The 14,527-nt window shown below is 34.8% G+C and overlaps 1 protein-coding gene across 2 annotated transcripts; it reads right to left on the bottom strand.

Moving 5' to 3' along the window:
• Positions 1–11,955: 11,955 nt before the first annotated feature.
• Positions 11,956–12,956, bottom strand: LOC128860135 (uncharacterized). Of its 2 annotated transcripts, XM_054097412.1 has the most exons (3): positions 12,798–12,956; positions 12,429–12,707; positions 11,956–12,366 (listed from the first exon to the last, which is right to left on the bottom strand). In XM_054097412.1, the coding sequence occupies exons 1-3, from the start codon at positions 12,838–12,840 to the stop codon at positions 12,323–12,325; spliced, it is 366 nt and encodes a 121-aa protein (XP_053953387.1). In that variant the 5' UTR covers positions 12,841–12,956; the 3' UTR covers positions 11,956–12,322. The 2 variants fall into 2 exon arrangements, with proteins under 2 accessions (XP_053953387.1, XP_053953386.1); XM_054097411.1 differs by having other exon boundaries at positions 11,956–12,707.
• Between the last annotated feature and the right edge of the window lie 1,571 nt (positions 12,957–14,527).

The following is a 14,527-nucleotide window of genomic DNA, read 5'->3' as shown; positions in this document are numbered from 1 at the left end:
CTCATAGAGCACCTAGACTTTATCACTCACACAGATAGTGAACGACTCTTTCCTTAGATTCTTCTTGCTTGCAACTTCTACATCTATTGTTTGTAAGGCCACCCCATGCCTTCATGGCATTGTCGCCCAAAGGCCAGTGGCCGCTTGTTGTTGACGTAGTACTGATTAGGTCTGCTCGTCGCTTTCTTAACAACTCCTCACTTCTGGATTTGTTGAAATTGGACCGCATTTGTATAGTTATTTTGCAGGTATCCATGTTGGACCATCTGTCAACGGCCTGCTTCTGGAATAGCGCGAAAAACTCCCTTTTGCGCACGCCTTGGGACAGCTTATTTCTACTGCTTCGAATTCGTTGTAGGATGCGCCCTGCCTTGTACTTATATTGGCTGCTAATATAATATTTTAGTGGCCAAATTTGAATTGCGTTTCTTTACATTTTTCGCTAGTCTCTAAAGAACTTCTACAGTACAAAGTTCCTTAGAGACTAGTTATTAAAATATTATAAAATAGTATGGTTTTTCGAACTTCCAAAGTGTGTGTGAATCCTCTAAATATCCTTACGTACGATTCATAGTCGAAAGCACTCTTGGGCCAGCTTCCACAAATTGCTGTATGAAAAAGCTAGTCAGTTAAAAATTTATAGTGAAGCTATAAAGATGATGTCATCTAGTTTTAAATCAACTGTAAAGGTATACATACATACATGGCATAACATACAAACATAAATGTGTAAGCTTTGATAAATCGCAACAAATATACGTAATTGAAAAGACGCTGTTTATGTAAGACTTAGCAACTACAAAAAAAATTAAGAAGTTTAAAAAGCTAAAACAGGAAAAGTTTTGTATTGAAATAATCAATAAATACATTTACTCGAAAATGAAAACATACGTAATATATGTAGGTATAAGAAAATTTTAAAGTATTTACGATATTTTAAAAATAATATTAAGAAAATTTAATATATATTAAAGTGTATACAAAAAAGTTGAAAGACAGAAAGAAGGAAGAGGCAGGAAAGTGTTAAGGCGGAAGGAGAAGGAAATTGTAAATTCTTAGTTTAATGCATAACCGATTACTCGCTAAAAGGGGAAATACTCATATTTGTGTAGTAGGTGGAGAATGAGAGTGCAGAGAGCATTTTGATAAGTAAACTGAGAGAAGCTTATTTGAAGCAACAAACGGAGGCAGAGACAAATTATAACTGTACAGTAAGCTGAGCGGAGGCCAGTCACGTTTGATGTGTTAAAAAATGATTACTTTTTGAAAAATCTATTTAGTATAGAAAAGCAAATATTTTAGAGTGGCGAATGACAAAAACAAGCAAAAGTTATAGTATCTGGTTTCGCAGATTTTAAGCATTTACATTCAATTCAAACATGTATACGATTTAGCATTTTTAGTTGGGGTTTTAAGCAAAATGAAAAAACCAAAAATAAACACAATTTAAGTATACAATATACGATTAGGACTTAACTTAATTTAAGATGAGACAAAAATATATAAAAGGAAAAAGTTAGAAAAAGATAAAGCAAAGTTTGTAAGAATTGGAATTTATTGTAAGTATAAAATGCTTTTCAGTAAAAGATCTTACTTTGTCCAAAAAATTACAACGCAATACGAAAACTGTGGGTTACTTAGGGCAGAAAGTTGCAAAGCGAGGGAACACAAAAAAAAGGAAACATCAGCAGCTGTAGCCAGGAAGTGAGGTATTATATAAGCATAAAGTAGTTGTGAACTGTATTTTGTGAATTTTAATTATAAAAACAAACAAGCAAACACTGTAAGAATATAAACAAAAAACAAACAAAAAAAATATGAATAAAGAGTATTTCAAGTTAAAGCATATAAAATTATATTTAACAAGATTTACTTACTTCAAAGGTAAGCAAAACAAAAGCAACAATGCTATATGCAGCAATTGAAACGTAACAAAAACAAGAAAACCCTGCAACAAATTCAAATACTTTATTTTATTTATTATGCAAATCAGAGCTAAATTATAATAAACTTCACAACAGTGAAGAAAATGCAGCAGCAACAAACCTTAAAATCAAAAAATAATAGTAATAATAAATACATATAAATAAATATTAAAAATAAAAATTAATAAACGAAATAGAAATTTTTTAAAATAAACATACAAAACAACAAACAATAAGCTTCAGCTTAACTGGTGGATTAGCAGCGAGCAGCAACATAGAAACGCCGGAAAGTAGGCAGCAAACGATGCACTGACATGAGAAAAAGCGGTAAATTACTTTGAAAGTTGAGAAAAATGAGTATTCAGAAAATGAACAGAAATACCGACAAAAAATACAGAAACAAGCAAAAAACACAGAAATACATGCATATTTATTTATTTATTTAATACATGGAAAATAGCAAAAAATGATTACTTTATTATTATTTTATAAAACAAGCACTAGATGACATGCATATGTATTTATTACATTCTCCGCTGGCCGCCGCTTCTAAGTTGCTGCTCCCCTTTGTCATTTCACCAGGCGGAGCGCACAAAAACGAACACACCCAAGTACATTCATACATGCATATTTAAATTAATAAAATGTGAAAAAAATAATATTCTGCAATATACGGTAAAATGTTTTAATTTGTAGTGGTTATAAGGCAGTGGTTTCTAGGCATTTGAACAGCTAGAACCAATAACAAACACAACAACAACTCAAATGATAACAAATAAAGAGTTATTAAAACTTTAATGCAAAATAAAGAAATTCAAAAATAACAAAACGCAGATATTGTTTTCATTTACGCAAGTAAGTTCATAGCAGATTTTGTGCATATTTATTTTATTTTTTTATCTTATTTGTTAGAAATAAAATTTAAAAATATGAATGAAGAAGCTGATATTTTGGCTTTGATAGCTTGCAAAATGTTTCGCATTTAAGATTCATAAAAAACTGCATATATCACCTCGACTGAGTCTTATGCGGAGCAACCGCCAATGATATTTGGTTCCCATTTCGTACACATACATCCAAAAATAAGCTTTGGAGTTTTATTCTTTTGATTGGGTTTAAATGATGATTCAGCTAAGGAAATACATCAAATAAGATATAATACATCCAGTCCTTTGCACCAGTTTAAATGACCAGTCTAAAAGTTGTGTAGCTGAGGAAGCGGCGCTGATAAGTAAAAGAGTGCAACAAAGAGGTTTAAAAAAACGCCAAAAGAGAGCGATCGATTATTATTTTGTAAAATGAGTTTTTTTCTACAGGTGAGTGCTATGTTATGTAAATGGTGATCAATTTCGAACTATCCGTTTTTAAAATGAAAAAAAAAAATCAAAAATTAAAATTGATGGGGTAATCTTTATTATTTTTGTGTGGAACCATTCACTACATTTATTTTTTAAAGAAGATTCAGCCAGCCAGGTCAACCTAACCTAACCTTACTTTTTTTACTTTGGCCAAGTAGTTTTACAATTTTCTTCTTATGAAATTTTACCCTCCACTAGTTGAGCCCTCAATCCGCCTACGGTTACTGCTTCAATTTAAGTACTACATCCGCTTGAATAGCCAAAAAGACATGCTAGTTTTTTAAATAATTTACAGAATAGTTTCAATACAACAAATTTGTTTAATGATGTGAAGCAGGAAATACTTGAACTCAAAACTTTATCAAGCAGCCATGTTTTACTGCCACCGTATTGACCTGATATGGCACTGGTTGACTTTTTTCTCTTTCCAAAACTTCAATTAGACTTTGAGGTAACATTTTCAGGCGAAAGAAGGCGTATAAGTGAATTGATGCTCATTTCGGTGAATCCGCTTGGAAAATATTTTTATAGTTGAATTAATTGTTGGCACAATTATATTATTTCGGAAGCCACCTGCTTTGAAGGCGATAATATGCCCAGTCCTTTTTTACAAAATCTATAAATATTTATATTTTGTTGTCTGCTTTCCACTCCCTATAATAAATTTTTAAATATTAGCAAGTTCCATAACTGATGTCTGTTGCATCAATAGCAATAATTCAGGCTGGCTGATACAAACATTTGGCACTTCAGAATGCACTATGGGAAACACAACAACAAGCATGGCGGCTGAGTGAAAAATAACTGACACAGCACAGCAGACGACGCAATAGACAGCAAAAATTCCAACAGGCAGTGATGCTAGCTTTTCAAGTGGAGAAGAGCTACCGAGTGAAGTGTCGATACGCGACGACAGCACTTGGCTGGAGTAGAGTGGAGATAGACGCATACAAGTATTACACTACAGCAACTAAATAGAAGCTAGAGTAAAAGCAAAATTACAAAAAAAATATGTATGTCTGCAACGAGAAGTGTGGACGCGTCGTATTATAGTATGGCTCAGCAAAATAAAGCACCCACAGACGAAGCGTGTTGCCATTGAGTTCACCATACGAATTTGTGGCGAAACATGTAACACTACCAACACTATGAACATTGGCTAACTGACACCGACACAAACACCCAACATCAATAAGCAGCATCAGCGCGAACAAAACTACCTACAGCGGCAGTGACACCAATAACAACAGAAGCGCCAACAACGCGACAGTTTCATGTTGGTCACATTATTTGCTGGCCATCTTGCCAAGGTGCACAAGTACTAAGACACAGCTGAGGGTTCGCCTCAATCGCCTTGCTGGCATCAGCAGAAAACAAGAAGCAGCAAACGGCATCAGTGGCAGCAGCCGCGACAACAAGCGAGCGCATGAAACACAAGAACAGCAGCAGCAGCAGCATCAACAGCGAAACAAAAACATTGTGAGCAGCAGCAATGACAACACAACCAAGAGAATAGTTAACAACTCACAACAATCAATGGCATAGAACTGAACCAACAACGAATAACGAACAACCATCCTCCGCTCATTGTAATACGAGCAACGAATCGTGGCAATCAGCAGCGCAACTACATGACGAACTCACTGCATTTTCATGTTAAATAATGGGCAACATGCAATTCACAACAACAACATCACCAGCAATATCGTGCACCAACTCGTATTGCAACTAGCCAACCACTGAAGTAGTTATTCGAGTGCACCCAGCGCAAAGCAGCAAGCACCTCTTTATAGATGTGCGTAAATGTATATATTTATGTACATACGTATATATTAGAGATGTCATTTTTCCCATTTTTACCATCTCGGAATTTTCGCCATCTCATAATTACAATCCCGGAGTCCCGGGATAAGTTACGGGACTTAGATATTTTTTAATGTGCCACAACTTACATCGATAAATTGTATTTGAACATTAAAAGAGTTGGCAAGGTTCAAAGGCTCACATCCGATCTTATAAGCGGTGAATGGTGAAGTTCACAAATCTCCAGGCGCACTAAACTACGAATATTTAGCTCATGCGTAAAGTCTGTATTGTTGCACGAAAGCGAAACATGGCTGGTCTCTAACACCATCACGCAGAGGATACAATCCTTCATCAACAAATGCCTCCGCATCATCTGCAGAATATTCTAGCCAAACATCATCAGTAACGAGGCACTGTGGAGATTATCGAATGAGGAACCCATCCTTAGGCAAATCAAACGCATAAAGTGGCATAGGATAGGTCACACATTGAAAAAACCACCAGACAGCATCACGAGAATGGCACTGAACTGAAACCCGTAAGGGAGCAGAGGCCGCGGTCGACCAAAAAACACTTGGAAAAGGTCGATGCTGCGCGAATTAGTAGATGCCGAGATCTCATGCGACGGTGCAAAAACAACAGCACAGAACCGTGTATGATGGAAGAGTCTTGTCGAAGCCCTATGCTACCGAGAGGAGTGACCAAGGAAAAAAAACAAAAAAAAATCCTGGCTGGCATTTTGGAGCTTCCCTGGAGGTGGATATACACTCCCGCTTGCACTTGCCATTTCAACGTTCACGACAATCCTACCCTCGACGGAAGAGTGAGAACGGGAATATGTAAGAGAGTGCGAGTTGATCTATGTATACACATCTAGGGATATCCTTCAGTATTCGGCTTCTCGACTACTGTAGTGTCTTTCAGGCTAAACTGATGGCAATAGTAAAACCATGACACTGGTACAGTGTGATGCTATACCTGGAGGTGATATCTACCTGTACATACATTCTCACTGATAGCCAGGCGGCGATAAAATCATGGTAATGGTAATGGTTGTACGGGTTAGGCTAAGGCCTTTATGTATTGCGACCAGATTGATCTATTGGGTATACCGAGGAATCGAACCAGCTCCTTAGGAGGGAGTTATTGTAGGTCTTCCTCCAGGATTCTGTGTCTCATGAGGTCTAAAGCCTCACAGTTGGTGATTAAGTGTTCCATAGAGACCTCTTTATCGCAGCAGAACCTATATAATCTTCTACTAGATAACCCTATTGTAGGTACGCAGGTAGCCTCTTAACGAGATGGCTGAGTCATTTCACCTAAAGGTAACATGGTATCTCTCACCATTGGGGCATTGTGAGTAACTGTAGAGCTGATCATCTAGCGAGACTCGACACTAAATTGACCGTAAATTTACCAAATGTATAAGATACTTATTTTTAAGGAAATTGTAAGAGCACAACGTGAGTCACAATATGGCCCACTCTCAATGCTAAGCTCACAGCATCTCTGAAATTAAATTTGAAATTGAAATTTGAATAGGTCGAGCCAAGGTGGCTCCTAAAACACTCAGGCTAAAAGCCCATTGAGTTTATAGCTCTGGAAAGAGGGTAGATAGTCAATGAGGAAAGGAGAAAAGTATCAGAGAAAGAGATAGGGAAAAATAGAGACAGAGGCAAAGATAAATGGTCCCGTGAGAATTTTTGGCAAATCTGTAAATATCCTCCAGCATCTCTGCTAATCCGAAATAAGTACAGTCCTAGTACACTGATTTCAGTTATAATCGAGCACTGCCAAATCGGCAGGCACGCCCGAAGGATGGGTGTGCAAATACATGACTTCTGCAGAAATTGTCTAAATGAAGAAGAGGAAGAGACAATCCCGGACCTTTGGTGCTATTTCCTGCTCTACCGTGGCGCAGATTTACCATTTTAGGTAGACAATTCTTTAGTTAATTGGAAGATCTTAGTTGCGAGGGATTTTCTAAAATTTTTGAAAAATACACACTGGTTTTAGGAAAGACAAGGCAAGTTTCCCATGCGGCATCACAATGGGCTATGAGCGTGAGTGTGTCCCACAGAGCGCAACCGTTTCAAGCTTGAAAACATATTAATTTATGTAATATAAAAATAAAAAAAAATCAAGTAATTCAACGAGGAGCTGTTCAGAAAGCGATGAATTTTTTGTTGCAGAAAACAGATGCAAAAGCAGATCTGAATGTGTCTGCAGCGACAGCAAAGCTGCCCTCATGGCCTGTGACAGCCCTTCAACCACCTCATGGGTAGTTGAGTACTGTAAATCCAGGTTAAACTATGTCGCCAGACATATTGTAATATCCTGGAGCGAACATAAGTCCTAGGGCTCATGGGTATCGCCGGTAATGAGATCTCCGACGCTTTAACTATAATAGGCTCTGAGGCCAATTTCCTTGGCCCGGAGCCCGTTCTTCCACTCCATTCTGCAGCCATCAAAGCCACGCTTAGCAAACAAGCTACTTCAACCCACAAGCGAGCCTGGCAGGCTGAAAGAAGCTGCAGATGGACTAAATTGATGCCCAAACCTGTCATGACCGACCGACTATCGCATTTTCTCCTGTCATTAAGCAGAAGGGGCTGTAGGCAGCTGTTTGGACTGATGACGGACCACTTTCGATGGGCATATCAGGCAGAGGAAGATGAGACGGCGGACCATTTTCTGTGCGTCTGCCCAGCCTTCGCTCGAATCAGGCATGAGATCCTTGGCACTGATGTACTAAGAAACGAAGTCGAATAGATTTAAAGAAAATTATAAAGGGAACCCGAGGGTAGTACAATGGACTTAATCTTGTCTGAGTGCTGTACTTACTTGCTAATCTGTGCTGACAAAAAAAATTTATTCAAAGCAACTTTTTACAACAGTAGCATACATATGTAAACGTTGTCTTTTATAAATAATAAACTAAAAATAAATGGCGCCGTACATAATCCATACTTCATACAGACGAACAATGGAGCGCGTAAAGGTTAAAATAAAGATTTCCATCACTCCAAATTTTTATTTTTGTTTTCATTTAGTAGCAAAGTTGTTAAAAAAATTGGATGACTAATTTTGTGCCACCTTGGATTAAAGAAAATCAAAAGAAAACGTTAAAGTCAATATTACTTCTTTTGCTATAAGACGGGATTTTCTACTTCCATATCATTCGAGATTTTCGGTACATAAAAAATATCGAAATTAACATCCCTAGTGCATATGAAATGTTTCTAGGATTCTCTGACTCAGATAGCAACCCACTGTTGGAATAAATGTGCATACACACATACGTACATGTTTGCGGTAATACTTGTCGCTACGCCAGCATACTTACTATGCTCTCCGCCGCGGCATGTAGCTGCCTACTTATCGTGCTGCCACATACCTATGTACATCGTCCTGTGTTTACGGAGGCGCAGTAACATCGTCGAAAAGGCAGCAAAATCAATTAAAATTATTGGCAGTTTTCGCCTTCTGGCAATATGAAGTACAGCACAAATCTAGCCGAAGGTGCTCACGTGATACGCGCTTAAACAGCGATGCTGATCGATACTTAAAGATATTGAATGACACAAATGGTTGTTCGGAACAGTGAGGTTTTTGGGAAAATATGTGCATAGAAATGTAGCATTGATTATATGGTCGATAGGCCTGCCTTCCATGTTTCTGTTCAGTGATTCTACGTAAAGTATTATGGTATATACTTTTTGACTGGCGCGATTACATTTATGTATATAACGTCTAAACTACAACGAATTTCAATATAAAAATTTGCAAGTATATTTTTGAAAGTATAAACTATCATAACATGAAAAAAAATCAAATTCTAGACCAGAAAGGTGCCTGAACTGCAGAACCGCATAAATAAAAGAATTTGCGTTCACACGCTTTTGAAGTGTTTGGCCGAGCTCCTCCACCATAAATTGGATGGTGTGCGCCTTGATGTTGTTCCGCAAAGAAAAGGGCCTACAGTTTTAAGGTGATTCCGAACGGAAAATGTTTTTATGAGGAGCTTTTTCATGGCAGAAATATACTCGGAGGTCACTCGCCCACCCCTTCGGCTACGTTAGCCGCACACCGCTAACAATTTTATCCTTTTTTTTTATATAATGAATTAATGGCCTCCAAATGTTTAGTAGTCGTGCTTTTATTTTGTAAACTCACAGCCTGTTTAAGAATAAAACTGTAAATTCAATTATTGCTTTTAATTGATTTTTTTATTTAATTTTTTCTAATACATTTAAGACTTTGATTTATATTGTACTATTTTTGCTAGATTTATAGACATATTTTTTTAATTCATTCACAAAAATATTTTGTGAGCATTGCAAACAATTGCTATACGAATTTCAGTAACGCTGACTGTATTTTATTATGAAAAATAGCCTCTGTATCGAAATTTCGTTTCTCAGATGCTTTTCATAGCTTAGTTTATAATTTTCACCCTTCGGTAGTATTTTAAATCAAAGTAATTTTTTTGCGGCGGCGAACAACTTTCTTATTTCAAATAATAAGTGTACACAGAAAATATTTAAAATAACTTCTTTTATTTTAAACACTATAAAATTCATATAAAAGTCCCTGTTTATTGGCAAGAATTTCCACAGGACCGCATAAAAACTCGCCGACAGTGAGTACATGCCGCAGCATGACAGCATCCAGCCGGACAAGACGTATTATGAGTGTACGTGGGTGCGCGAACGTTGGACAGCCGTTTCAATGACATCCGTAAAACCAATGAAAACCAATGCATACAAAGGAGTCAACATGAGCACGTTGATCTGGAAATCGTGTGCCTTTTATCAGCATGGCGACATCGCCCCCTTATCTGCCACTCATTGTGGTGCATTTAGCGAGCACGAAAACGAAACTGATTGAATAATAACGATAACCACTTTGGTCAGGAACGGGCTGTATGCATACATACATATGTACGGAATATAAAAACACAACATATTCTTTTGAAAAACTATATCTGGGTTAATTATTTATACTTTTAATTAGTCATTACCAAATTAAATATTTATCAATATAAACGCTCTATACAAAAGTAATATTAATTAAATTTTACTTAATGAAATGCTTTATATACAAATTTATCTCGGACTGTATCCTTAGCACGCACTTTTCAGCAAAGTTATTTTTTTTCTTATATTTATTTTTTGCTTTATTTCATTTTATTATTATAACTATTTTTATGCCTTTTAACTCTTATTTGTCTTATATATATATTTTTTTTATTTTAATCTTTTTTTCATTTCAGCCAGCTAGCCATTTTATTTTATTTTTTCAATTATTTTTTTTTTGTCTATTTCATTTTATTTGTTAACTATTATTTAATATTTTTTACTTTACTTTTTCAATTTTTTTTTAATTTATTTTATTTTATTTTTTTTTTTTTTCTTTTGTTCGTTTTTTATTTTAATTCAATTTATGTCATTTTATTTTATTTCAATCAGTTAACAATTTTTGTTATAATTTTTCTTATTTAATTAATATTTTAATTTATTAATTTTTTTATTTGGTTTTAATTTATTTAATTTCATTTATTTATTTTATGCTTTGTTTATAATATTTTTTTATTCATTTAATTTAAGGAGTTAGGGGTATTCAGGATTTTCAAAAAAGTTGGATTCTTGTTTGCATTTCCTTAAAGTATAGTATCTTAAAAATATTGTGCCAAAATTTGTAGTGAGTCCGACAAATACTTTTCGAGTTATTCAACAATTAGCAAAAGGGCCTTCGGGCGCTCCAGAGCAGATAGCAAAACTTTAAATTCGTTTTTCTCAAAACTATGTTTTTTGAATTGGTGATCACTGTAACTTAAAAACCGCTTGGTAGATTTCAATAAAATTTATACTGCTTTTGAAAAACATAAAAAACTTTTTTCAAAAATTTAGATTTTTTTAAATAATTAATTGTCGGTTTTTTTCTTGAAAATCTGAAAAACATTTCCTGAGGCCACCATATTGTTAATTTTGAAAGAAAAGATTATCTATTAATAAAACTAATTTCTCTGGTTCGATTGATTTTAGATGAATCTCGAAAGACTTGTGATGATCACCGCAAGGGACTTCTGGAGAAACGGGCTCCACACAAACAGCGATAACTTTTACAATAAATATTTTTTGTTTTTGAAATTTTGCTAGAGCCAAGTCGAAACATGAGGCATTAAAACTATGTTTTTAGTTTTTTAAAATAAAGCAATTGACTAGCAAAAAAATATTGAACTTGGGCCTCTAACCTAACCTTAACCGCTAAATATAATTTTTTTTTTATATTTTTTTTTTGTCTTTTCTATTTTATTTTAATTTTTTCAATCAGGTAACCACTATTTCATATTATTTCTTTTACTTTCATTTTTTTTATTTTAATTTCTTTCATTTATTTTTTTATTCCCTTTATCCTTTTTCTTTTATTGCAACTTATTTCATTTTATTATTAATTTCATTTAATTTAATATAATGTTTTACATTTTTTTTACTCTTTTATTTTATTTTAATTTTTTCAATCAAGTAACCACTAGTTTATATTTTTTCTTTTATCTTCTTTTTTATTTTAATTTACTTAATTCATTTCGTTCTTTTTTATTTTTGTAACTTTTTTCATTTTATTATAAATTTCATTTAATTTCAATCAATTTTTTTAATATATTGTTTTTTGTTCCCTTTTATTTTACTTAAATTTATTTTAATCAAGTAACCATAATTTTCAATTATTTTTTTATTTAATTTAATATTTTTGACATTGCTTTTTTTTGCTCTTTTTTATTTTCATTTATTTCATTTTATTTTATTTCAATCGTGTAATCATTATTTTTAATTACAATATTATTTTCAAAAAAAATTTTCCATTTTATTTTATTTTTTATTTCAATCAAGCAACCTTTATTTTATATTATTTTATATTTTATGGTTTTTATTTATTTTATTTAATTTAATTAAAAACTAAATTTTTTTGTTCTTTTTTATTTCATTTTAACTTATTTCGTTTTATTTAAAATTATTTCAATCAAGTAGCGTGGCCCTATGCTCCATCTTGGAACTCTAGGGATTGTTGATGATGATGAGGTAACCATTATTTTATTTTATTTCTCATTATTTATTTGTTTTTTTAATTTATTTAATTTTTTTATATCTCTATTTTTAATTTTTTTCTGTTTTTTACTTTAACTTATTTAATTTTATTTTATTTTACTTTAATCAGGTACCCATTTGCACTTCAGTCGAAGAAATTTCCTCGCCTTTCACTACTATCTGCAGGACCTGTCAACCAAATTGTCTGCTGTCAATTTCATTACTATTCTTTTCACAATTACAATCCGCACCTTCTAAGCGTCCAGTTTTCGAAGTCAGTATGCGTATACCTTCGGCGAACTTCGGAAATCCAGACATGGACTCCCTGAGCGATGTCATCATCACTGGTAAATACATGAAGAAGTCCCTCAGATGCGTAACTAACATATTGTAGTCCATTTGTGGGTTATTGTTGCCACGGAATAAATTGCCAAAGCCGCCGCCACCGCCTATTCCACCTCCGCTGCTACTGTCATTAAAATCAATATCATTCGGATGTGGTGGTGCGGCGTGTAAGCGTTGCAGGTTAACTAACAAAATTAGATTATTTAGATTATAATTTTTGCATCAATTTTTATTTAACTTTTATTCAAAAAGTTCTCGGATGCATTTCTACTTACAGAGCAACATCACTAGGATAGATGCGAATATTATTTGCTTCATATTTGTGGATCTTTTTGTTATTGCAATATATTTACTTTATTTTTTTTTTTTTTTTTGTCTTATAAACGTTCTTCTACTTCACTTTGGCTTCTGATTCTTTGCAATTGTTGCTACTGCAGTTTTCACAGAAATGGCCCTCGATCAGCTGCAGTTGGGTTTTTATTAAATTTTCTGCTAAATTCGCACATTTTTGCCTTCAGGTGTTGCTTTAATGACGTCTTTCATTACTTTTAGTATTATTGTTTTGCATAATTTTTCTTTTTAATTGTAAAATATGCATACAAGCAAATTGTATGCATGTATGTTCTTATGGATGTATGTCTGCATCTACTGTTCATGGTTTTATGTTATTCTAGCGCTTCTTTACGATTGAAGTTGTTGGTGGTAGTTTTGTTTTGTTTTTTGGTTTAGTTTGGTAGCAGCTGGACGGTGCTATAGTTTTCATACAGTAGTGCGCAAAAATGCATGCTCTTCTAGTTATATAAGCATAGCCATAAAAACAGATTGCGAAATGTTGTGGTTTTCTTTATTCTTTGTTTTATTCTCAGCAAAGAACTAAATGAAACCGAATTGTAGATAACCGGGAATTTTATTTTAACTCTTTTTTCAAGCATCCATACAACCTCCATACCACCGACGCAAAAAGGGCTCGAAGTGATGCCGAGTGTCGCAGCATGAAAATCTTGCGGCCAATATCCTACAAGCGCACCCACAAAATTCGAAAGCTGAGATTTTTTTAACCTCAGAAGATCCCTCGAGCGGCTCCGTTCCACTCGTGGCCAAAAAGATTTCGCGACCTTACAAGTTTGTGTACTTGCCCAGCGTTCGCTGAGCTAACTCGAAGCCCACCTCTCCAGGAGCAAACTACAGGTAGTCAATATTCTAGTTTCGCGGCGAAACTACCTCACAGGTCTCCTGTCTAGCTAGCTCATCCACCTCGCGGTTACCTGCAATGTCGCTATGACCAGATGACCAGATGAATTTTATATCGCAGTCAAGCATTTTCCAACCTGTTTCGATTGCACCACCATCAAGCCCATCATTCTGATTGCCACTTCGCTATCGAAGTACATAGTTATTACCCGAGTGAACATCCAATCAGCTACTTCTTTAATTGCCGCTACCTTTGCTTGGAATTCACTGCAGTGATCGGCTAACCTGAACTTTAGTCTGGTGGGAAGCTCCTCGCAGAATACTCCTACGCCAACTCTTCCGTTCAAATTCGAGCCATCCGTGAACAGATTCGCCAGGCCCAGCCTCCAAATACTGCACCCCGTCCACACATCCCTTGTAGGTAAAAACTGTTGCCTCAAATACTTTGCAACTTACCTGTAATACTTTTTTTGAGATGCTACTTTTTACAACGATGACATAAATTTAAGAAAGTATTCCGGCACACATAATTGCCGATAGCTGATCTCAGTTAGTGTGCATTTTGTCAATATATGGAGGTCTAGAGTAAATTAATACTCTTCTCCCTATACTTATACACTCCTCCTTCGCTTATCAATCTCCTTAGAAGGCAAAAATATTTAAAACTTACTTCTTACTTCGCTTCAATTTTTATCCATTCCGCAACAATGCCGCTCAGCCTTCATTTAATCGAAGGCAGATTTCATTTCCGTTTAAACAGGCAAAGAAAAAAGTAGATGGGTAAATTAGTGCCTCCGCTCAATTGAGCCGAAAT

Source organism: Anastrepha ludens, chromosome 4 (genome assembly GCF_028408465.1).
Source record: "Anastrepha ludens isolate Willacy chromosome 4, idAnaLude1.1, whole genome shotgun sequence".
Taxonomy (NCBI): domain Eukaryota; kingdom Metazoa; phylum Arthropoda; class Insecta; order Diptera; family Tephritidae; genus Anastrepha; species Anastrepha ludens.
Note: the sequence above shows the minus strand (reverse complement) of the source record. Positions and strands in the feature narration are given on the sequence as shown.